The sequence below is a fragment of the Triticum dicoccoides genome, chromosome 5B, assembly GCF_002162155.2.
Source record: "Triticum dicoccoides isolate Atlit2015 ecotype Zavitan chromosome 5B, WEW_v2.0, whole genome shotgun sequence".
Classification (NCBI taxonomy): Eukaryota; Viridiplantae; Streptophyta; class Magnoliopsida; order Poales; family Poaceae; genus Triticum; species Triticum dicoccoides.
The window spans coordinates 454451859-454473733 of NC_041389.1; the positions used below are offsets into that span (position 1 = coordinate 454451859).

The following is a 21875-nucleotide window of genomic DNA, read 5'->3' on the forward strand; positions in this document are numbered from 1 at the left end:
GGAGGGAGAAAGGGGACGTTCTTCAATGTTGTTTACTCACTGAAAAAAACAGCAGGTGCACATGTATCATTTTGGCTCTAGATCTTAAAACTGCCTTGAAATCTGCAACTTAAATACTTTTCAGCTAGAACACTAACCTGCAATTTCTACCATAAATGACGCTAGGCTACCTGCCATTCTGAGGCAACCGCGTGTGCCAAGCCTGTTGGACCGCACGATTCTTTTACTATCACTTTGTTTTGACCGCTCGCGCTTGGTCAGGAGTTAGTTCATTTTCACATTCATAGCTGCTTCAAGAGTGGATGACGGGCGGGGCTTATTAGCCATGGGGCCGATAGAACTAGTGGTTTCATTTCGAGTTTGCGTACGTGAGAAGTTTTACCAAAGTGGGGGTACATGAAAATATGGGGTGGATTTCGCGTGCGCTAGCTGTGAAACCCTACAATCAATCCCCACACACCTCGAGCCCCACGTCTGTCTCCTCCTTCCCCTCTCCACTCCCATGCTCCCCCGTGCATGGACTCCCATGGAGCCCCACGTCTGTCTCCTCCTTCCCCTCTCCACTCCCATGCTCCCCCGTGCATGGACTCTCATACTCCCCCGTGCATGGAGAATTTCAGGTGCTCCCGCACCTCCTGTGATACACTGATATGAGAGTTTGTGATCTGTCGGATCAAAGATCCAACGGCTAGTGTTTTAGTTATGGACACGTGCAAAATTACGGGACTTCTCTTTTTTTTGCAAGTTTGCACAAGCTCTTCCTGTGACCACTAGATCTTTGATCTGACGGACCACGAACTCTCGTATCACTGTACCACGGGAGGTGCGGAAGCACCTTAAATTCTCCCTGGCTACATCGTCGTACTCTTCCTCCTAAATCGATCTCCAGGTCACTCTAATTCAGTTCGTCTGGGAGAGGAAACGAAGGGAGAGGTCCGCCCCAGAGTCGCTCCCGCGGGCGACTCCGGGCGGCTTCTCTAGCGCCGCCGCCCCAGCCCCTCGCCTCGGCCTCTCCTCCCTCGCCGCCGCCGGCGACGTCACCGGCCAAAGGCCGCGTGGCGCAGGCGGCGGCGGGGCGTCTCCTCCCGCGCGCAGGTGGCCGACGTTGCGGGGCGCCCCCTCCTGCCCGTCGGCGTCGGGCGGCGGCTCTCCTCTGCTCCGGCTCCCCTCCCCCTCTCCGGCGTCGTGGTGGCCCGCAGGAGTGCCCCCCCTCTCCTTCCTCCCCCCTCCAGCGCGGCTTGTGGGGATCCGAGGAGGCGGGTTGCTCTGGCGGCGGATCTGGGTGGCTCTGCCCAGATCTGGTTGGTGTTGGTGGTTGGTGGCGGCGGGGACGGCCGGCGGCCCTGCTAAGGTGGTGGTGGTGCTGCTGGCGGCTGTGCTTCTCCGGTGGGGTGGTGGAGCTTTCGGTGGTGTTGGCCATGGCGTGGATGCGGGGATGTGGGTTGCCACGGCGTGGTGGTGGCTCATGGCGGTGGTCTGGATCGTGTCACGGCGGCGGCTGGTCATCTCCGAGAGCGGCGTCGGCCGTCGGTGAGCGGCCTTTTTCGACCTTCGATCCCTCCCTTCGTCGTCCGGGCTCTACCCTCGTCATAGGGCTGGACTGCTCCCAGTTGCTTTCCATTGCTCGTCTCACGCCCGTGGCTGCGAGACAGAGCTCGTCTCGCGCCCGGCAGCAGGACCGAGCTCGTCTCGCGCCCGGCAGCAGGACCGAGCTCGTCTCGCGCCCGGCAGCAGGACCGTGCTTGTCTCGCGCCCGGCAGCAGGACCGACCTCGTCTCGCGCCTGGCAGCAGGACTGAGCTTGTCTTGCACCCGGTGCAGCAGGACAGGTGATGGAGGCCTTTTTTTGGGCCAGCCCTTTGGGTCTCGGCGCCGGGGGCCGTCTAGGGGTGTGTAAAGGAGCGACCTTTCCACTCGTCTCTTTGGTTGGCGTAGCGACGGGTCTCGGGTGCGGTGGTGTCAAGGTCTTGGATGCCGGGGCGGCGGCCCTGGTGGTGGTAGCGCGGTGCTCATGGGCAGAGCCCGTGGCTTGGTGCTGCCCGGTGACCATGGCCGTGTGGGCGGCATGGTGGCAGGGGTGTGGCGTTCGGTGGCGGTGAGTGCTTGCTGGGGTGAAAACCCGTTCTATCCTCGGACGGACCGGCGGCGACGTAGCGCGTTACCTTCTTGAAGGCGTCGTCGCAGCTCTCACCGGTCATCGTGTTGCTCCAGAGGAAACTCTGACCCCCGGGTCAGGCGGTGGCGGCGCGCTAGCGTCGTAACCTTCTTGGAGGCGCCGCCTTGGAGCTCTCGGTTCGTCATATGCGGCTTCATCTCTTCGCGGTGGCCTGTTCCCGGTGAAGGTCCCTGGTTGCTCTTGTAGTGTTAGGGGTGGTGTTGCTGCGCACAGCGCCTATGTATCCCGCCTTGGGTGTGTGCGTGTGTTGTCGTGGGGTGTGCTTGTACTTGGGTTGTGGTTGATCTGTGCTTTATATATAAAGCGGGACGAAAGCCTTTTTCGGCAAATCGATCTCCAGAGCGGCGGCCCGAAAACGTTTGGGTCCGCTGTTTGATGCGTCAGGTGGCGAGTCAAAAGTGCACTTGTGTTACGCTCGAGCTATCCAGGTCGCAGGTGAGTGAATCCGACGGCTACGAGCTCAAGTCGCTGAGAGGGCTCCATTATACTGTTTCTTAATTGGCCGATTGGATAAAATTTGTTAGACGAGAGTTTCTTGGGCAGCTCACCTCAAACGTGGCCTGATTTTAGCTCGAAAGTGCTGTGCACACTATGTGATCATGCACGATTAGCGGACGACACGAGTTACAAGCCATACAGATTAAACAAACAAAGCAATCCAACGGTTTGTGTGAGTTGTTGTGTGTGAGTAGTGCGTGAAAGTATCGTGTGCATAGCTAGCTTGCACGATTAGAGCATCTACAACCGGGCGTTTCAAACCCGTCTCAAATGTCGGACGGACGGACCGGTCACCCACCTGTCACAAAAATTCAACCCAGACAGACGAACAGGCCTCAAACTTTCGGTCTGATCGGCACCTCTCATATCCAACCTAAATATGGGACGGATGCCACGTCGGACCCGACCCACGCTGGCACCCGGCCCGACATTTATTCCTTCTCATTCATTGGCCGGACCAAACCCTAGCCACTTCACTCCACTCCCCTCCGTCACCCAAAAGCTCCCGTCCGGCGATCTTCGGCCTTCTCTGGCATGGCGGACAATGGATCTGACTTTGACAAGTCTGGATCCGTCGATTAGGGTGTCATCCCGTACGGGTTGAAGGAGACAATGACCGTCCGCATTGCACTCCACCGCTCCTGGGAGGACAGCGCCTGACCGACGGTAGGATCTGTCTGACGCGACTCCATAGCGTCGGCGCATCGGGCGTCCAGATCCTCCGGGGCTGGTTCATCGCGATCCCTGGAACCTTCAAACCCCCCTTCCCCATCACCGCTCCGATGGAGTATGAGTCCCACCGGGACACGTGTGCCCGGCGTGGGAAGGAGAGGATAAGGGTCTGCCTCGCTGTCGACATGGCAGCGGTGGAGGCGGCTGATGCGGCGACGCGGGCATTCGCAGAGGAGGAATCCATCTGCGCCCGCATTGTAAAGAAGCAACAGTGGAGGAACACCCACGCCCTTGCCCGAGAGCAGAATCGGGCAGTCCGTGCCATGGCTGGACTGCCACCCAAGGAGGAGAAGGAGGACATCCACGGGTCAGACAACTCCAGCGACGAGCAGATTCCGCTCGATCCCTACTGTGTCTTTGACCGGTACTTCTGCGAGAAGGACGGCAAGGGATCCGGGAAGGGCAAGGGAAGCCGTGGATGACCTTCTCCACCATATCCAAACATGCCAAATTTTGGTAGTTCGATGGCATGTTAGTGATGTAGTAGCCGGACGATGTGTGTAATGCATTGTTTATGTAGTTGCATGAGTTTGATGGATTTGAGGTATGCTATTTGAGGTGTCTGGTTGTGGAAAAAAGGTAATTTGAGGCTTGACCGGTCAGTGTCTGCAGACGCGCCCGAACGCGTTCGCGGGCGTTTGAGGGGTCGGATTTGCCAAGTCTGACCGTAGATGTTCTTACAAGATTGGTTAGCATCACATAGATAAAAATAAAATGTATATCCACATATATATCTGGCATATTGATTAATTAATTAGACGCATTAAAAAGGAATACTTAAAAATATATCAGTCCATCAGGTTGAAGTCCTCGACTTGACATTGCTGCTTGCATTTTTCTAGATTTATTTCAGGCTTTCCGGTGATGTACGTTTAATGGGTGGAGACATTTCCGTCGACTACGAGGCGTCTGTAATGACTTTATCAATCTCATGATGTTGTGCATGCTCAGTCTCTCGGAGATGCTCATATGGATAGGCGGTGCATGCGTGCGTTCACATGGATGAGTGTATGCTCGTATATGTGAGCGATTTCGACTGTGTTCAAAAAAGAAATATTAAAAAATCATTAGCCCATGTACGCATGAAATATGTGTTGTCAAGTTTCGAGTTCTAGGGCGAAGCAAACTGTGTTTGGATGGTTAGGAGGACAGTGATATCCTCGGCTCATCAAGATTTAAGTCATGATGCTCGCAATTTTTTAGATTTATTGCAGAATTTTCGACGATGCGTGTTCGGTGGAAGGAGACCTTTCCATCGACTACGAGGCGTCTCTTGGCTCCAAAAGATTAAGGCCCTGTTTGGTTCATAAGTCCTAGGACTTTTTTTAGTCCCAACTTATAAGTCCCAAGTCCTTAAAAAGTCCCTACCTGTTTGGTTCCTGGGACTTATAAGTCCCTATAAGACCATATTACAACTATAAGTCCCTCTTGAGAGTCTTATTTCATAAGTCCCAAATGACCACTTTAAGTCCCTATAAGTCCCTCCTGTTTGGTTTAGATGGGATTTATAGGGACTTTTTTAAGTCCCTAAACCAATAAGTCCCTGGAAACAAACACCCTCTAATTCAATGGGGAAATGGTCTCTTGGCTTAACCCGGACGTGAAGTACTCATTAAATCGATAGTCCGGGCTCTACCAACTTACATCATGGGTTTTTTAATTAAGTTCCCTTTTTCAGTCTATGATGATCTGTCCGGGATGGTAAGGAACTTTTATTGTGGTGCAGCACACGGCAAAAGGACGGTCAATTGGAGGAGTTGGGATAGCCATATGCAACCTAAATATAAGGGAGGTACATGTTTTCGTGACTTCCTTTTATTTAATCATCAAGCCTTGCTAGCTCGTCAAGCATGGCATTTATTTTCTAATCCTCGAAGCCTGTGTGCCTAAGTTCTTAAGGCAAGATACTAATCTAATGAAAAATTGAAGGATACTGTGTTTGCCGGTAATGCTTCGTCTTCGTGGAAAGCAATAAGTCATGGTCTGGCATTGCTGAAGAAGGGGTTGGAATGGTGAGTGGGCGATGGTAGAAAGCACATGGATTTGGAGGGATAAATTGGATGTCGAGACCTCACTCTTATAAACCTATCTCTCCTCAAGGTAGATGTCGGATCAGATTTGTCTCAGGATTGTTAAATGATAATGAAACCTGGAATTATGCACTATTAATGAGGCATTTTTTCTCCACGGATGTTGCTGAAGTATTGAAGATCCGGGCATCAATTAACTCAGATGATGCTCTGTCAGTTCTCTGTTGAGAGCGCCTATGATCGGGCATTTGAACAAGCTCATAGGGGAAGTCGATCAATTGCCTCTAGTGCTAACCCGTTGGGATCATGTCCATGTTGGAAATTTATTTGGTCGAGCGACGCACCACCGATAGTACGGAATTTTGCGTGACGCATGGTGACAAACTCTGTGTCGACTTGTCAGAAGAAACATAGAATTGGGTTGGAAACTTCTGATGTGTGTCCAATATGTGCAAGGGAAGTGGAGGACAATTTTCACCCTTTCTTGGTATGCCCTCTCGGCGGGCAGCTATATGAAAAGATGGCAAATGTTTGATGTCTACAGGCTATGGGATTCATTAAGAACTCAGGGAAGGAATGGTTGCTCCAACTTCTGGCGCCTTTAGATTAAGCTATTAGATGCACACTATTAATGAACTTGTGGAGAAGCTGGTATGTTCGCAATGAAATGGTTCACAATAAACTAGCACCACCCGTGGAGGTCTTTGTTTGTTTTCTTCAAAGTCACCTGGATTCAATCATTGGAATTAAATTGAATATAAACGTTGATTCACGTAAAGGGAAGATGGTCATAGCCCTTGACCAGACTGCTAAAAATAACAGCGCTCCAGCTCTAGGCGTTGCTTCCAGTTGGCGGCCTCCAGCGCAAGGGTGGGTCAAGTTGAATTCTAACGGGTCATATGTATCAAATGGAGAAGTTGGCGCATGCATGATTCTCAGAGACGATACATGAGCAATCATCTTCTCAGCATGTAGGAAGTTGTACTCTTGTTGGCAGGCATTAAAAGCGAAGATTTGCGCATGTAAGGAGGGTTGGCCTTTGCCCTACAGAGGAGTGATTTGCCTATCATTATTGAACCGGATCCAGTCAATACAGTGAACATGATCCAGAGCATGGAAGTTGACAGATCAATATATGCTGACGTATTGCTTGAGATAAAGAAGCTTAGAAGTACTTGTAATTTTTGTATTACTCACACGCCCCGTTCTCAGAATAAAGCCGGTGATAAATTGGCTTCTTTTGCTAGAATTAATGATAGAACAATGACCTGGTTAGGGTTAGGACCAGTCGAGGTCCTTGACCAGTAAGAGAGGATTGTAAAGATACTTTGACTGAGTAATTCAAGTTTTATTCCCACAAAAAAGACTATGAGGTGCCTACAATGACTTCGTAAATCTCAAGATGATATGCTGGCTCAGTATCTCAAAGGGGCTCACAGGGATAGGGTTGCGTGTGTGCGTTCATAGGGGGTGAGTGTATGCGCGTATATATGAGCGCTTGCGTTTGTACTATGTTTCAAGAAAAGTTTCAAGCTGTGGACCCGAATCAAAATACACTCGGACCCAACCTCGAGGGAGCATCTGTTGATACGGTTTTTGACCAAAATAAATATTATGTGAAAACCATACAGAATAAATAAATGTTAATGGCAAACATTCATATATAATAAAAAAGAATAAAGAACCTTTTCAAAATAATAATAAAATCAATAGCTCAAAGTGAGGGCAAGCGATAAAAGAGCCATACGATGTATTGTTGAATGTCAATACTATTGATTTGAAATGAGCCAAAAATATATATAATATGATGATGAAATGAATAAATACCCGTCAAGTTTTGTCGTAAGGAGATTATAGAGCACACATGGCCCGGACACATACAAGCCGTCGCGACGGCAGTATTCTAATGTTAACATAAATTCAAATTACTATAAGTGACGCTAATATTGCCCAAGTATTAGATCATAAAGTAAATGTGTGTATTATTCTGTCACCGCTAATGAAATATTGATGTATGGGGTGTTGTATGTAAAATGTCAGGACATTATATAATTATATCAAGGAAAGGATATCTTCCCATTTTCTTTATGAGAAATTGGAGATGATATCTTAAAATTACTCAAATGATAAGTGCCACATGTGTGGCACGAAGCAATCCGGCCCTGGCGTTTTTCAAACAAAAGTTGCCATTTAAAAAAAACCCAAAAAACTTAAACTTGTCATAAAAAAAAGAAGTTGCCATGCTTGACAACTAAAGTTGCCATGCTTGACAACTAAAGTTGCCATCCTTGCATCATTAAACTTGCCATCAAAAACATTCAAAGTTGCGATGTGTTCGTGCACATGTGTGACATTTATCGGGATCCTAAAATTAAGTCTAGCCTGGCTACTTTTTAAAAAATAAGGGACACGGACAAGGAATAAAAAGGAGTCAAGCGGAAAGGCCGACGAATGACCGTGGGGCTCCAGTGCCTAATTCATCTACCAAAGCCTACTTCGACTCAAAAAAAAAAAAATCTACCAAAGCCTACTAACCCTAAAAAAAATCTACCAAAGCCTACTTCGACTACTATTGGGACGTGACAGCATCCTGCTCCACTTCCCCAAGAAACCGATCCTGCTGGAGTGGACTAGTCGGAGCAGAGGTCCTTCCGTCGACGAATCCAGCGGCGGCGGCCGGTGAGCTTGTTTCCAAGGTACTATATACTCCGTATATCGCTTCTCCACCTCCGGTGAAATTTTGGTTGCTTGGATTGTCCGAGATCTAAATCAAAATCTTTCTTTCTTGGTTTTTGATCTAAAAGTTTCCTCCTCAGATCGCATATTGTACACGGATAGTCCAGTCCCTCCAATTTTTTTGGCAACCATATCGATCCACTAGTTGAATTCTGTTAAGTGTTAGTTGAATTCTGTTCCTTGCTGTTCAGGCTGGATGGAAAACAAAAGGGTAGCTAGGCCAAGTCAGTCCATGCCGCTGTTTCCCTGCAAGTGCATATTTACACTCATATACCAATAAAATTGTCGCTTCTCTTCTGTTAGCTGTACTATCACATAGTACGATTTTATTTCAATTAACTAGCTTTGGATGGTATATCCCCTTAATTAGCAGGCGCCTTGAGTCAACTCAGTGAGCAAGCAGTTTCAAGATTGAGTAGGAGTGTCGTGTCGCTTGCTTCATTTGATGGTTGGTAATTATACTTATTACTGTTAATACTTTCTCATATTGCCTGTTTTATTATAATGACCAAATATTCGGTCTGCACGTGTGCGTAGGTGATACCAAGTTACGCGAATGCACAGGCATATGCATTGAAACCTCAGCTCCTGATTCTGAAGCTACAATCCTAACATCCAGACAGTTGATTCCACCAACTTGGCCTGCAAGTTTGACGGTAGCTTTTTCTCTCTTCTCCTTTCATGGATAATTAATTATGCTTGTATGTGCTGCACCTGTAATCATTAATTCACCATGTGCTCGTTCCAGATTAAAGTACGCCTTTCGAATAATCGGATTGTCACTGGGCGGATAGAGGATCCCGGGATATATGTTGATTTTTTCATTGTCAACATCAGGAATGTGTCTGGAGTTGATGTCGCAAGTCTTGATGGTGACATGCAGTTTGAGCCTCATACGAAGGTAGTAGCTGTATGGCGCTGTTTCAATTCAGGACTTCTAAAGTCCACAAGGGGACTAAATCTTGCCTCTCCAAGCCTTCTAACCGGTGAGACAATCGTAAGCACGTGCCGGATCCGCAAGGTGAGCTGCTTTGTACAGTTCACATAAATAACTGTATGATTGTGTCAATGGCTTAATAGTATATTTCTACCATTGTATGCGCATATCCTTAGTTTCAGTCAGTATGAGTTGCATTTTCTCTGTGTAACTTCATTGTCACTTTTGCGCTAGGCAGGGATTGGAGGCCCCCTTGTTGATTTTGATGGCAACTTTGTTGGGATGAACTCCTCTCGTACCAAAATGGAAAAGACTGCCTACGTGCGAAGGGAGCGAATTCTTCGATTCTTGTTGCATAAGGGGATGGTCAGGTATGCACACTTTTTGTATTGATGAACTGCCCTTCCCTCTTTGGCTTACCCATGTGTCTCTCTTGCTGCATCCTATTGTGCCACATACATCCTTCTATTTTTATTTGAGTTTGTGTGCGAGCTGTATCAACAGCAGCTTCTAAGGTTTACGAGTTTATCCCAAAAACTGTCCCACTAGCCATTTTTGTACTCATGTGTTTCTCTTCTTAAATTGTTAAAGATTTTCTTAAATTCTCTGCGGTGAAATATCTGTAACTATTTGCCTCCCTTCTTGTTGTTCTAACTTTCCCTTGTTCAATGTGGTTGCGATATATTTCCTTCGTGGATTGAACACTTTGAATTTTCTACATTGCGCTGCAGTGTTAAGGAAGGGGTTGATGATGCTACAAGGGCAAAAATGAACAGTGAGATGAAAGCAATTTGGCCAAGTGAGTCCATTTTTGCTTCCTTTTCCTGCCTATTCATAGGTGACTGTTCTATTAACTGTATCACACATGATTTTATTTCAATTAACTAGGTTTGAGCGCTAAGTCCGCAGCGAGATTGAGTGAATCCAGAAAAGGCGCCTTGAGTAAGCAAGTACTTTCGAGATTAAGCATGAGTGTTGTGGCGCTGGCCTCATTCGACGGTTGGTGATCATACTGTTAATAATTTCTCATGTTACCTTTTTTTATGATCAGCTATTCAGTTTGCACGTATGACTCTCTCCCTCTTCAGGTGATACCATGTTACGCGAATGCACAGGTATATGTGTTGAAAGCGCATGTCCTGATGCTACGTGTTTCCTGACATCGATAAATTTGATTCCTTATACTTGGCCTAGAGATAAGATCGCTGAAAGTTTGACGGTAACTTTTTCTGGATTATTAATTATGCTAATATATATGCTGCACCTGTAATGATTAATTCAGTGCAGCCATTGCCCTGTTCTCATTTCAGATAAAAGTACGCCTCCCCGATCATCAGGCTGTCACGGGGTGGATAGAGAATCCTCGGTTATATGTTGATTATTTCATCGTCAAAATCAAGAACGTTGATGTTACTGGTGCCGCCCATCTAAGTCATCTAAGTCTTGATCGCGCCATGCCGTTTGAGCCTTATAGGAAGGTAGCAGCTGTATGGCGCTATTTTGATTCGGGGGAATTAAAGACCACAGGCGGAGTAGATCTTGCCTCTTTAAGCGTTCATATCAACGAGAAAATGTTAAGCACATGGCGAATCCACGAGGTGAGATAGCTGCTTCAGTTTGTACAGTTCAAATAAATAACTGTATGATGGTATGAATGGCTTAATCTACATTCTATCGTTGTATGCGCTGATGCATATCCTTAGTTTCAGGAATTGTGAATTGCATTTTTCATGCATAACTTCATCCTCATGTTTGTGCTAGGTCGGGATTGGAGGTCCCCTTGTTGACTTTGATGGCAACTTTGTTGGGATGAACTGCTCTGGCACCAAACAAAGAAAGACCCCCTACGTACAAAGGCCTTCAATTCGTGAATTCATGTTCTTTCGCGGGATGGTCAGGTATGCGCACTTTTCAGTATCGATGAACCACACACTCTGTTTGGCTTATCCATGCTTCTCTCTCACTTCGTCCTATACTACATCTCCCTGCCCTGTTTCTATTTGAATTTGTGTAAGGTGTATCATTCTGAAAGTCAAAGAGCAGCTTCTGAGGTTTACGATTTATCCCCAAAACTGCCCCATTAGCTATTTTGTACTTGTGTTTTTTTACATCTCATGTTGCTCTGCATCTGTGACCATCCCTTCCCGTAGCCCAACAAGCTGCATTTGCACTGTACTAGATTACGGTTGTTATTTTAATCTGGCGCTAATACATATTTCTGCTACACTCTGAACTTGCATTTAAACAGACCTCTGGAGAAATTGTTTTAGATTTTCTTACATTTCTCTGCTGTGAAATATCTGCAACTATTTGGGTCTTATTTCCCTTATTTAATAGCTCATTTTGTGTAAGGTCTGTATTATCTTTTCTTTGTCGATTTATCAGAGTTTTCTACATTGTGGGGCAGTGTTAAGGAAGAGGTTGACAATGCTGTAGCAAAAATGAATAGTCGTTATGGACAATCATATTTCATGCCAGGAGGTGAGCAATTTTATTTCATAGGATAGCTTCCCCATTTTTATGTCATAAACAACCTAACTGGGAGATTATTGGGGATCCTACCTATCCACTAACTTGGTGTGTGGTCATATACTGTTCATACATAGCAAAAACGTACCGACTGATTAGTACTAGCATTATGTCTTCACAATTTTATTTATTTGATAAACTAGGCGAATGCCCGCTTGTTGCTATGGAAATCATAAAAGTAAATTTAATCATGCATGTGGCACATCAGTCTGCAAATCCACAGGCACAGAAACTGACTTGGAGTTAGGAAAACAAGATAACATAGAAACATCAATACTTATGACATAATTGGCAAACCCTTAAGCAAGATGTGGAAATGGTGCATTGATGACTCCACCAGTCAGGGAGTTACTTTTGGTGAAGGGTAGGTGGGATGGAACAAGGAAGATGGATCATTACTATCAGACTCCAATTTTCTTGGATTACATATGGAAAGTTGAACTACAATGGCCTACCATGACCCCTTGGCGGCCAATATATTTTTACTTATTTTGCTGAGTAGTTCCTTATGTTGCACATGCACACTTCAAAAACTTTATCAAACACATTTAACTTGTGTATCATGCTAGGTGGGAAATACATTAATCATCTCGATGATTTATTCAAGAAGGATATCTTGAGCAAACCATTCAAAAGTGTTTGTTTCGAAATGGATCAAAGTGCCTACTCGCTTGCTTCAAAATCAAGCAAACGTCTTGCTTCAAAAATGAATCAGAGTGTTGTCTCACTTGCTTCCTTCAATGGTGATGACTCTGTTATACAGTCCTTACTTTTCCATGTTTTACTTGATCAATGATTGATAACTGAAATTGTTATCTCTATAGGATTTGCAAAAAAGTTTTCTTGCTCAGGTATATTTATAAAGGGCAAAGCATGCTCTGCAACAATTCTGACTTCAGCAAGTTTGGTTAGAGTTCCTGGCAGTGCACACATGATTGATGAGAACTTGAAGGTTGTTACTACTAACTGCTATCAATTATTATTTTGTGCCTTTTCATTTCAGATACTGGTTAACATATATTATTATCATTGCAGATTGAAGTTGTCCTTCCAAATGGATTTCTAGTCGTAGGGATATTGAACTGTTATAATTTACACTACAATGTTGCTCTTGTTGACATCATGGGATTTTGGCGTCCTCGGACAATAAAAATCAGTGGGGATCCAGTTACCTCATCTATGGACGTAATAGCTGTGGGTAGTCTTTTTGCACATCGCAAACTAATGGCTGTCGAGGGGAAGGTGTTGATTGGCAAACAAAGCGAACTTGATTGCATACAACTTTGTGTCTCCACCTGTAAAATCACCAAGGTATTTCTTGTGGACTTCTCGGTACCTTTAACATGCGAAAAAATTTATTAGCATTGGAGTACTAACATAAGCTAGCTCTCACTACATCTATCAAATGATATCTCTGTGTAACCTTTGTATGTTGCTACTTTTGTTTTGCTAGGCTGGGATTGGGGGCCCTCTTATTGACAACGATGGGAATTTTGTTGGAATGAACTTTTATGATGAGGAAGAAACTCCGTTCCTGCCGAGGGATGTTATTAATCGCCTCTTAAATAAAAAACGGTATGCCTCTTCTTCTTTTTAAATAGAAGAAGTTTCTAGGTTTTAAGGGAAGTTGTCCTGTCAGTACATTCATGTCTAGTTTTCACATCGTTCAATCATTTTCACTTAAGCATTATTTGGGTCCAATTTGTTTGGGCTGGTATGACAATGCGCATGTGCTGTGCACTTGTGTGTTCCCCAAGCTGTAATACTATGCACTGATGTAGTGATATAATTGTACATGATCCCGAAAACTTAATTCATGGGTGTGTTCTGTTGTTATCTGCTATTATCATACTTGATACCATACTTATCCACACCCTCTCCTCATGCTCTTATCCTATTTTTAATGCACCAAGCTGGTATGTCATTGGTTTAACTAACTCATTTTCTCATGGTAAAATTGATTTTGGGTCTACTTGCAGGACTAGTGCAGATGATACTACTGTCGAGGGTGTTGAAAACAGGTATTCTTTCTTGAATACCATATGTTACATATTGTTTGAAATAAATTTTATCCAGTAACTCTTGTGCCTTTTGAAATATGTCTTATCAACAACAGATGGTTGTTGCCTGGAGGGACGCACAGAAATACTGATACTATCGCAGCGGTTGATGGAAACAAGTATTCTTTCTTACACATGTTAATACTATCTATCTGTACATTGTTTAAAATAAATCTCTCATCGACTTGTACTTGCTCATGACAGATGGCCGTTGCCTGAACCACGCCGTGTTGAACGTAGAGCTGATCCTAAGCGTCGTCGCACATGGCCTCTTCTGCGAGCTGACCGTTTGGAACGTGGCAATTGGCCTCCGCCTGTGAGATGTCACGTTGGTCGTAGAGCTGATGATCACTGCTAGCACTGATGATGTTCTCTTGTTGGTTGGTTCCCTGGCCTCCATTCTCAGCCACCTTTCGGTGACCGAGTACTAGTAGCATTAGTAATGCCTTTGCTATGACGAACCCCTTTTAAAATCCTGGTAGTAGTACTAGTAGTATTGGTAATGTTTTGTTGATGGTTGGATGTCAGTCATCCGTCCTGAACTGCTTGATTGGTGTCGCTAGGGTTGTGCTAGTGTTTTACCATCAATGTGAATAATATACTGCCGCAAAATCCCGTGACTCTTACATGACGAGCACGTCTCACTCCGGTCAAGAGAGAGCCGGAGGAGCTCGGGCCGCTCGCCGTCAAGCTGGAGGCTGATGCGGACCCGCCGTGTCGAGGCGTCATCGACCCTTAGTATGATGAACAATTATGTATGATGTAGTATGACTTAATAATAAAGCAAATTGGGTTTCTTTCGTCCGTCATGACATTTTTTAGAAAAGTCCCTCTATTTCAGAGAATTCAACCCGCAGTCATGTCTTAAGTTAAAACGAATCGTTATTTTTGTATTTTACATAAAAGTCCCTGCCTTTTCTTGAAATTAACCCGCCGTCCGGATTTAAGTCACGCCCGAACCGTTATTTTACAGTTTTCGAACCCCCCCCCACCCTGATGTTTTAGGTAATTCATCCGCGGATCATATTTAAGTCAAACAAATGCTTTTTAAAATCATCCATATCTTTTAAACCGTAACTTCGATTTGAACATGTTATATATGAAATTTGATTAGAAAAATATGTAGAATATGAATATGAGATTATTTTTACCTGTTAAATATATTAAAATAATTTTGGAATATATTTGAGTCAAACCAAATGATTTTCTAAATTCTCTATATCTTTTAAACCATAACTTCGATTTTAACATATTATATATGAAATTTTATTAGAAAAATGTGTGGAATCTAAATATGATGTTAATTTTACTTGTTAAATATTTTCAAAATATTGTTATCGAAGCAAACTTATAATTTATAGCGCAAGATCCTTTTTTTCATACCGGCGACGATCCAGATTGCAAATAAACACCCCACTATAACCATATAGGGAAAAGAAAACATCGATAACTACACATGCATACCTCTGAAAATATCGCAGGGGAAAACAACAGATTTCTCATCGCGAGAGTGAGAGAAAGCGAGAGAGAGAGAGAGAGAGAGAGAGAGAGAGAGAGAGAGAGAGAGAGGAAGGGAGGGAGAGGGAGGAGAGAGGGAGAGAGAGACGCCTTAGGATTAACCATATTCAACACACATTTTTTTATTGTTTTGTATGAACACTGAGGCCATCGCCGACGAGGATGAGAAGGAGGATAAGCGGCAACACAAATATGATGCCTCGCAAAAATAAAGGAGATGGACCTATTGTGATCTTGAATGATGGTTGTTGAGTTAAGAGTGTGTGTTATGTTTTCTCTCCCGTTGCAACGCACGGGCTCTTTTGCTAGTTATGTATAATAAAGAGAAAAGCATATTTTTCGTCCCTCAATTCCTGCTCACGGTTTTGACCGGTTTTGGTGTTGTCTCACCCCGGTTTTGACCGCGTTGCCCAAATTCGCGTACTTTTTCCCAAGTCTTAATGTTTTCAAATTCTGCTACTTTTTTCAAATACGTGAACTTTTTAAAATTTTGTGTATTTTTTTAAAATCTGCGTACTTTTTCCAAGTTCACTTACTTTTTTCAAATCCATGTACTTCTTTAAAGTTCATGTAGTTTTTCAAATTCATCTATTTTTAAAAAATTAACGTACTTTTTCATATTTGCGTACATCTTTTTGGAAAGAGTTCATGAATTTGAAAATTTTATGCGAACTTGAAAAGGTACGCGGATTTGGATTTCTTTTACGGAAATTAGAAAAATATGGGACTTGAAAAATTATGTCAACTTGAAACAAGTACATGAATTTCAAACAAAGTTCATGGAGTGAAAAAGGAACACAGATTTTTTTAAAAGAAAGACACGAACCTTGTCCGGTTCGGTAATTGGGAATGTAAGTTGTCCGATTTCGGAGTTGAGAACCAAATCTACACTTCACCGAGAGTTGGGGGACCAAAAGTATACTTTTCTTTATGATAAATATCGTTGCAAGTTTTCCATGCAAATGTTTGTTTTTTTCAAACTTTACAGTTTTATATACGGGGTCAGATCTGCAGCGCACGAATTCGCGCCGTAAATCTGATCTACAGCAAACTGTAAACGTGTTCTCCGGGTGTGACTTTTACGGGTCTAATAGAGTCGCTGTAAGAGGAGCAGTGGTCAGTGGCAACAAGTGGGAAGAGGTGGTGAGCCGCAAAAGACGCGCGACGACCCCCAGCTTCTCTACCAACCCCGTGTTGGATTGGTACATCAGTGCACGTACGTACGTCACCGCTTGCCATCTGACCACCGTCTCCTCTACTCGATCTTCCCCATGGTGCCTCCATCCATGGGGCCTTCCTGCCACCTTCCTTGCTCCACCGCCGCCGGCGTCCTGCTGTGGTGCATCTCCGTCTGCTTGACCCTCCACGCCGTCCGCGCCCAGTCCGCCACCTTCACCAGCACCGTCGGCGGCAAGGAGTTCACCACCTTCTCCTTCCCCACGTTCGACCGGTCCCTCATGCAGCTCCCCGCCAACCTGACCTTTGCCGGCAACTCCAGCGTCACCCAGAACACGCTCCAGATCACCCCGGACAGCAATAGCGCCAGCGGGCCCGACAACTTCCTCGTCAACCAGACTGGTAGCGTCTTCCTCTCCTCGCCGTTCGTCCTCTGGGCCTCTGAACCCGCCGGCGGCAGGTACGTCGCCTCCTTCTCCACCGTGTTCCGGATCAACCTCTACCGCGCCAACGCGACCAACAAGGGCGAAGGCCTCGCGTTCGTCGTCGCGTCCAGCAACGGCGGCGGGAGTCCGCCCCCTGGCAGCCACGGCGGGTACCTGGGCCTCACCAACGCGTCCACCGACGGCAACGCCGCCAACGGGTTCGCGGCCGTGGAGCTGGACACGGTGAAGCAGCCCTACGACCTCGACGACAACCACGTCGGCCTCGACGTGAACGGCGTCCGCTCAACCCACGCCGCCTCGCTCACGCCCTTCGGCATCCAGCTCGCCCCCATCGACACCACGGTCAACGACGGCTTCTACATGGTCTGGGTCGACTACAACGGCGCGACGCGGCGCGTGCGGGCATACATGGCCACGAACGGGAGCAGGCCCGGCGTCGCTGTACTCGATGCGCCGCTGGACCTCTCGACGGTGCTCCTTGGCAAGCGAGCCTACTTCGGCTTCTCGGCGTCCACGGGCGTCAAGTACCAGTTCAACTGCGTGCGCATGTGGAACATGACGGTGGAGAGGCTCCCCGACTCAAGCACGGCCAGCAGGTCCATGTCGGGGTGGAAGCTCGGGGCGGCCGTGGGCGTGCCGTGCGCCGTCGCGCTCGCCATCGGGCTGCTCGCCGGCCTGAACATCAGGAGGAAGGGCAAGATGGTTGCCGGCGTCACCGCCGTTGACCTGAGCGCCATCCCGGGAATGCCGAGGGAGTTCGACTTCAGGGAGCTCAAGAGAGGGACCAACAACTTCGACGAGAAGATGAAGCTGGGGCAGGGAGGGTACGGCGTGGTGTACCGCGCCACCGTGGCCGGGGAAGGCGGGCGGAGCATGGAGGTGGCCGTGAAGCAGTTCTCCGGGGCCAACACCAAGGGGCAGGAGGACTTCCTCGCCGAACTGAGCATCATCAACCGTCTCCGCCACCGTAATCTTGTCAAGCTCATCGGTACGTAAGGAATTGCTTGTCCCAGATCATATCATTTCCAATCTTCTTCGTTTTTGCTGAATTATTGCTCATTGTAGGTTCAGTTAGCTTGTCCAGTTCACTATGCTCATTTTTAATTAGTACTTTTTAGGAATGTTCAATTCTTAAATACTTTGATTTTTCTGCTGAATTATTGCTCATTATATATTTTCTGGAAAGGAGGTTAAAACTAGACTATAGTTTATTATATGCTCCAACGCTGACCCTTAAACCGTCCACATACGTCCGGACCACGTTGTCCGGACTGCGGAAGCCATTCAACGCAGGCTTTATAGGTCCGCCGAGCAGTCCAGACGTGTTTTCTCCTATAAATCGAAGACAAGCGTGGGGGTTTTGCGGGCGTCCGGTTTGCCCCCAAGCCCGCGTCTGACCACCCTGACCCACCCAAACTCATTCCGTCGCCTGCGTGCTTTTGCCCCGAAATGGTCAGCGCCGCTCCAAAGCGTCGGTGCCGCATTCACGCCCTGCCAGAGGGGACGTGACCTCTCACTAGCGCCGGCATTGAAGGGTGTGCCGCCCGCGCCGCTTCCCAGTGCAGGCGACTGCTCTGCATTCAAACGATACAATCGCCGCCCGTCCGTCTGTCTGCTGCCGACATTAATGACACGCAGTTTCCGAGGCGGCTACTCTGACGCCAACCGTCCATCCATCTGTCGTCCATCATTGCTATATAAACTGCTTCCCTGGCCATAGCCGCAAGCATCCGCCTCCAATCCCTTTCTTCTCTCTGCACCACTCCCATCATGGCTTCCTCCCGCTCTAAACCTCTATGGGACATGCTGACGACGGACCAAAAGAAGGAGCTGACCATCATTGTTGCCGGCTAGCTAGCCGGCAGGCACCGGAGGATGACGACGTCCCAATGAAGCACATGGACCTGGCGGAGCGGGCGACACTGTCGAGTCCTACCGCTCCGCCTGTGAGATCTGACTCGCCCGCTGGCGGTACGCCAACGTCAGGCGGAACTGGAGGCCGCCTACAAGGAGTTCGACGAGGCGCTGGAGGAGGTGTGGGGCAAGACCGGTGACGAGGCGAAGGACACTGTCCAGACGGTGCCTACCACCACGACCACTAAGAAGGCACGTTCGCGGGCGCCGCCGACAACGAGGAAGAGTAGAACACGGTAGGTCGCCGCCGCTCAGGTCCCAAGAAGGCCTTCGCTCCTCCTCTCCCGTTGAAGGCAAGTTTGGTGGGCTAAAATTGACGCCCGCTAAGTTGCTTGGCGGCGACGCGGAGGCGGACAACTTCACTTCCCGGGGCTTTGGATGTGTAGGTTATAGAGGCGGAGCTGGAGAGCGCCGAGGTGAAACTGAAGAAGGCAAAGTTTCAGTTCTCGAGGCTCATGGCCGGACACGGGAAACAGGCACCGGCAATCATAGATTATGTTAATTAATTATACCTCCAGAGTCGGACATACAATGAAATCCAGTTGTGTTTGAACGAATTTCATTTGGTTAGTTTGAATTGTAAATTTGTGGGTCGCCGATGCCCTTAGTCTGTCAATTTCAGATTGTTCATTTCTTAGTTAGTTTGGTCATGCGATAAAAATAGGTTTGACTTGCTGTTTTGCATGTAGCTCTGGTTAAGATCAGATCAGTAGAATAGGGCATTGAACATCTCTGCCACATTTTTCAAAGGTTTCTCTGTCAAACTTGGACTAACTAGTAATAAGCACACGACGTAGGCAACTAGGAGTTAGAAATAAAAAGGCAATTTCACGGGCTGGTAACTCCATGCAATAATTGGAGTGCACAAAACAAAGCGACATGGTAGAATCGAACGCGAGCAATGCGTCACTTTCTGATGATGCAAAAATTGACCTTGCTTACTGTTTTTTGGATAATATATCAGTAGGGTAGGCCGCCGGAAAATGAGTCATCTCTGACTTAATTAGTTCCCATTTGACAGAAGCAATTCACACTCATCGGTCATCATCACCCACCAGCACCCCAATTGCATTACAGTATAATATACAGTACTTGTGTGTGATGAAGACGTGACTGTTCCCATGTGATCTTGAGAAAAGAAAGATAGATTAGCAGCTGAAAACACTCCCAAGTCATCACACGAAACTGTTCCCATGTGATCTTGAAGGTTGATTAATTAACAGCTAAAGATCATGGATGCGCTTGTTTGTTTGTTTGATTGTTTGCAGGTTGGTGCCACCAGAACGGCGTGTTGCTACTGGTGTACGACCTAATGCCCAACGGCAGCCTGGACCGGCACCTCTTCGGCCGCGCCGGCAACGCTCCGTCTCCGACTCTCAGCTGGGAGCAGCGGTACAAGGTGGCCGCTGGCGTTGCGTCGGCGCTCAACTACCTCCACCACGACTACGACCACGTGGTGATCCACCGGGACATGAAGCCGTCCAACATCATGCTGGACGCCGCCTTCAACGCCCGCCTCGGCGACTTCGGCCTCGCCCGCGCGCTCGACGCCGACAAGACCTCCTACACCGACCGGGCCGGCCTGCCGGGCACGCTGGGCTACATCGCGCCCGAGTGCTTCCACACCGGCCGGGCCACCAGGGAGTCGGACGTCTTCGGCTTCGGCGCCGTCGTGCTGGAGATCGTCTGCGGCCGCCGGAACTCCTGCTGCCACCCTGCCGGGTGCAGCCAGCTGCTGGAGGAGGCGTGGGAGCTCCATGGCGCGGGGAGCGTCCTCGAGGCCGTCGACCCGAGGCTCGCCGGCGCGTTCGACGAGGCCGAGGCGGAGCGGCTCCTGCTGCTGGGCCTCGCGTGCAGCCACCCGAACCCTGGCGAGCGGCCCAAGGCGCAGGCCATCCTGCAGATCCTGACGCACTCCGCTCCGCCGCCGGACGTGCCGCCGTCGAGGCCCGCGTTCATGTGGCCGGTCGTGCTCGTGAAGGGCGACGAGGAGATGTATACTTCTGGCAGCTCGGCCACCTGCAGCACGGTGATGACGTCGTCGCTGTTGAGATAGTATAATGGTGGATTGATGGTGGCGACTTAAGTGCAATTCGATGGTCATTTGAGAGAGGGGATGGAGAGAGAGCTGGCCGTATTACATGGGTACGTAATATAACATGGAGTTAATTGCATATAACCACCACATTTCGGGCTTTTTCTGCAGAAAATCACCTGGTCCCTAATCATTTGTAAAAATCACCGCACATTCAGTAAACTTTTTGCGAAAAGCACCGATCAGGTGATATACCCCGTTTAATCACTCTCTGACAAGTGGGACCGAAATGTAAGGAGCTGATTTGGCAACATATTAACACACACCCCTACATGTAAAGGAAAAACGCAATCAGTCCCCCCCTCCCCTTGTGGATAACCTCGAGCAGTCCAAACACCCCAAAGCCCTTCACCGCCGGCGTGCTGCTGTCCGGTCGGCGCCACTCCTCCACTGTCAGACACACCACTCCCATCGCCGGAGACCACTGCCAGCGCCGCCGCGCCCGTCTTCTTACTCGTGACGACAAACAAGTGGCAGGAGGAGCGCCTCCATACTCGCGGCCGCGGGGCGCGCTCGCTCCACCAGCCCTGCCATCTGCCGGAAGCAGCGCAAGTGCGGCTGCTGCTCGGGCCCTTGAAGGCCGGCGGCACGCCCAGGCCCTGTCGTGGCCGCGCCTCGGCCATCTGTCGGGGACGCCCAGGCCCTGCCGTGGCCGCTCCTTGGCCATCTCTCGGTGACACCTAGGCCGCTCGATGCCCAGGAGCGTGCTGCCGGCTCCAGGGGAGCAGAGGAGAGGTGCGCCACCACCCTGTCGCCTCCTCTTTGTGGATCCAGGAGCTCACCGCCGCCCAGACCGAGCTCCGATGGCCGCCACACCCTGGATCGACGTTGTGGCGCGCTAGAGGACCAAGTGGCGCGGCTCGAGAGCGTGCGGAGGCTCGTGGAGACAGTGCGCCGCTGTCCCTCGCGCTCGCGAAGACGGCCGGCGCTTGCGGGGACATCTCCTGCGCCGTCACGCGTCTCGCCGGCCGGTGTGCCCCCCTGTTGCTGCGCGCGAGGAAGGAGATGCCCTCCGTGGGGGAGGGGAGG

The 21875-nt window shown here is 48.1% G+C and overlaps 2 protein-coding genes and 1 long non-coding RNA gene across 3 annotated transcripts; all 3 read left to right on the top strand.

Annotated features, from left to right (window-relative positions):
- Positions 1 to 8023: 8023 nt before the first annotated feature.
- LOC119305737 lies at positions 8024 to 9166 on the top strand. Its single transcript, XR_005148757.1, has 4 exons — positions 8024 to 8131; positions 8545 to 8619; positions 8709 to 8827; positions 8920 to 9166. It is a non-coding gene; the product is annotated as an uncharacterized LOC119305737 (long non-coding RNA).
- Positions 9167 to 10076: 910 nt separating this feature from the next.
- On the top strand, positions 10077 to 14381 carry LOC119309721. Its single transcript, XM_037585663.1, has 12 exons — positions 10077 to 10107; positions 10197 to 10327; positions 10419 to 10706; positions 10870 to 11006; positions 11516 to 11589; positions 12207 to 12380; positions 12462 to 12589; positions 12673 to 12948; positions 13091 to 13212; positions 13617 to 13658; positions 13754 to 13816; positions 13902 to 14381. The coding sequence occupies exons 1-12, from the start codon at positions 10077 to 10079 to the stop codon at positions 14053 to 14055; spliced, it is 1620 nt and encodes a 539-aa protein (XP_037441560.1). The 3' UTR covers positions 14056 to 14381.
- Positions 14382 to 16394: 2013 nt separating this feature from the next.
- Positions 16395 to 21037, top strand: LOC119310623 (probable L-type lectin-domain containing receptor kinase S.5). Its single transcript, XM_037586307.1, has 2 exons — positions 16395 to 17825; positions 20020 to 21037. Exons 1-2 carry the CDS (start codon positions 16487 to 16489, stop codon positions 20805 to 20807), a joined length of 2127 nt encoding a protein of 708 aa, XP_037442204.1. The 5' UTR covers positions 16395 to 16486; the 3' UTR covers positions 20808 to 21037.
- The last annotated feature ends 838 nt before the right edge of the window (positions 21038 to 21875 follow it).

Excerpts from the sequence above, each read along its gene's own strand:
- LOC119309721 (XM_037585663.1), top strand. The coding sequence starts at position 10,077 with ATGAGTGTTGTGGCGCTGGCCTCATTCGACG. Across the intron at positions 10,328-10,418 it reads AGATCGCTGAAAGTTTGACG|ATAAAAGTACGCCTCCCCGA; the intron begins GTAACTTTTTCT and ends TTCTCATTTCAG. Across the intron at positions 13,817-13,901 it reads GCAGCGGTTGATGGAAACAA|ATGGCCGTTGCCTGAACCAC; the intron begins GTATTCTTTCTT and ends TGCTCATGACAG.
- LOC119310623 (XM_037586307.1), top strand. The coding sequence starts at position 16,487 with ATGGTGCCTCCATCCATGGGGCCTTCCTGCCACCTTCCTTGCTCCACC. Across the intron at positions 17,826-20,019 it reads TAATCTTGTCAAGCTCATCG|GTTGGTGCCACCAGAACGGC; the intron begins GTACGTAAGGAA and ends GATTGTTTGCAG.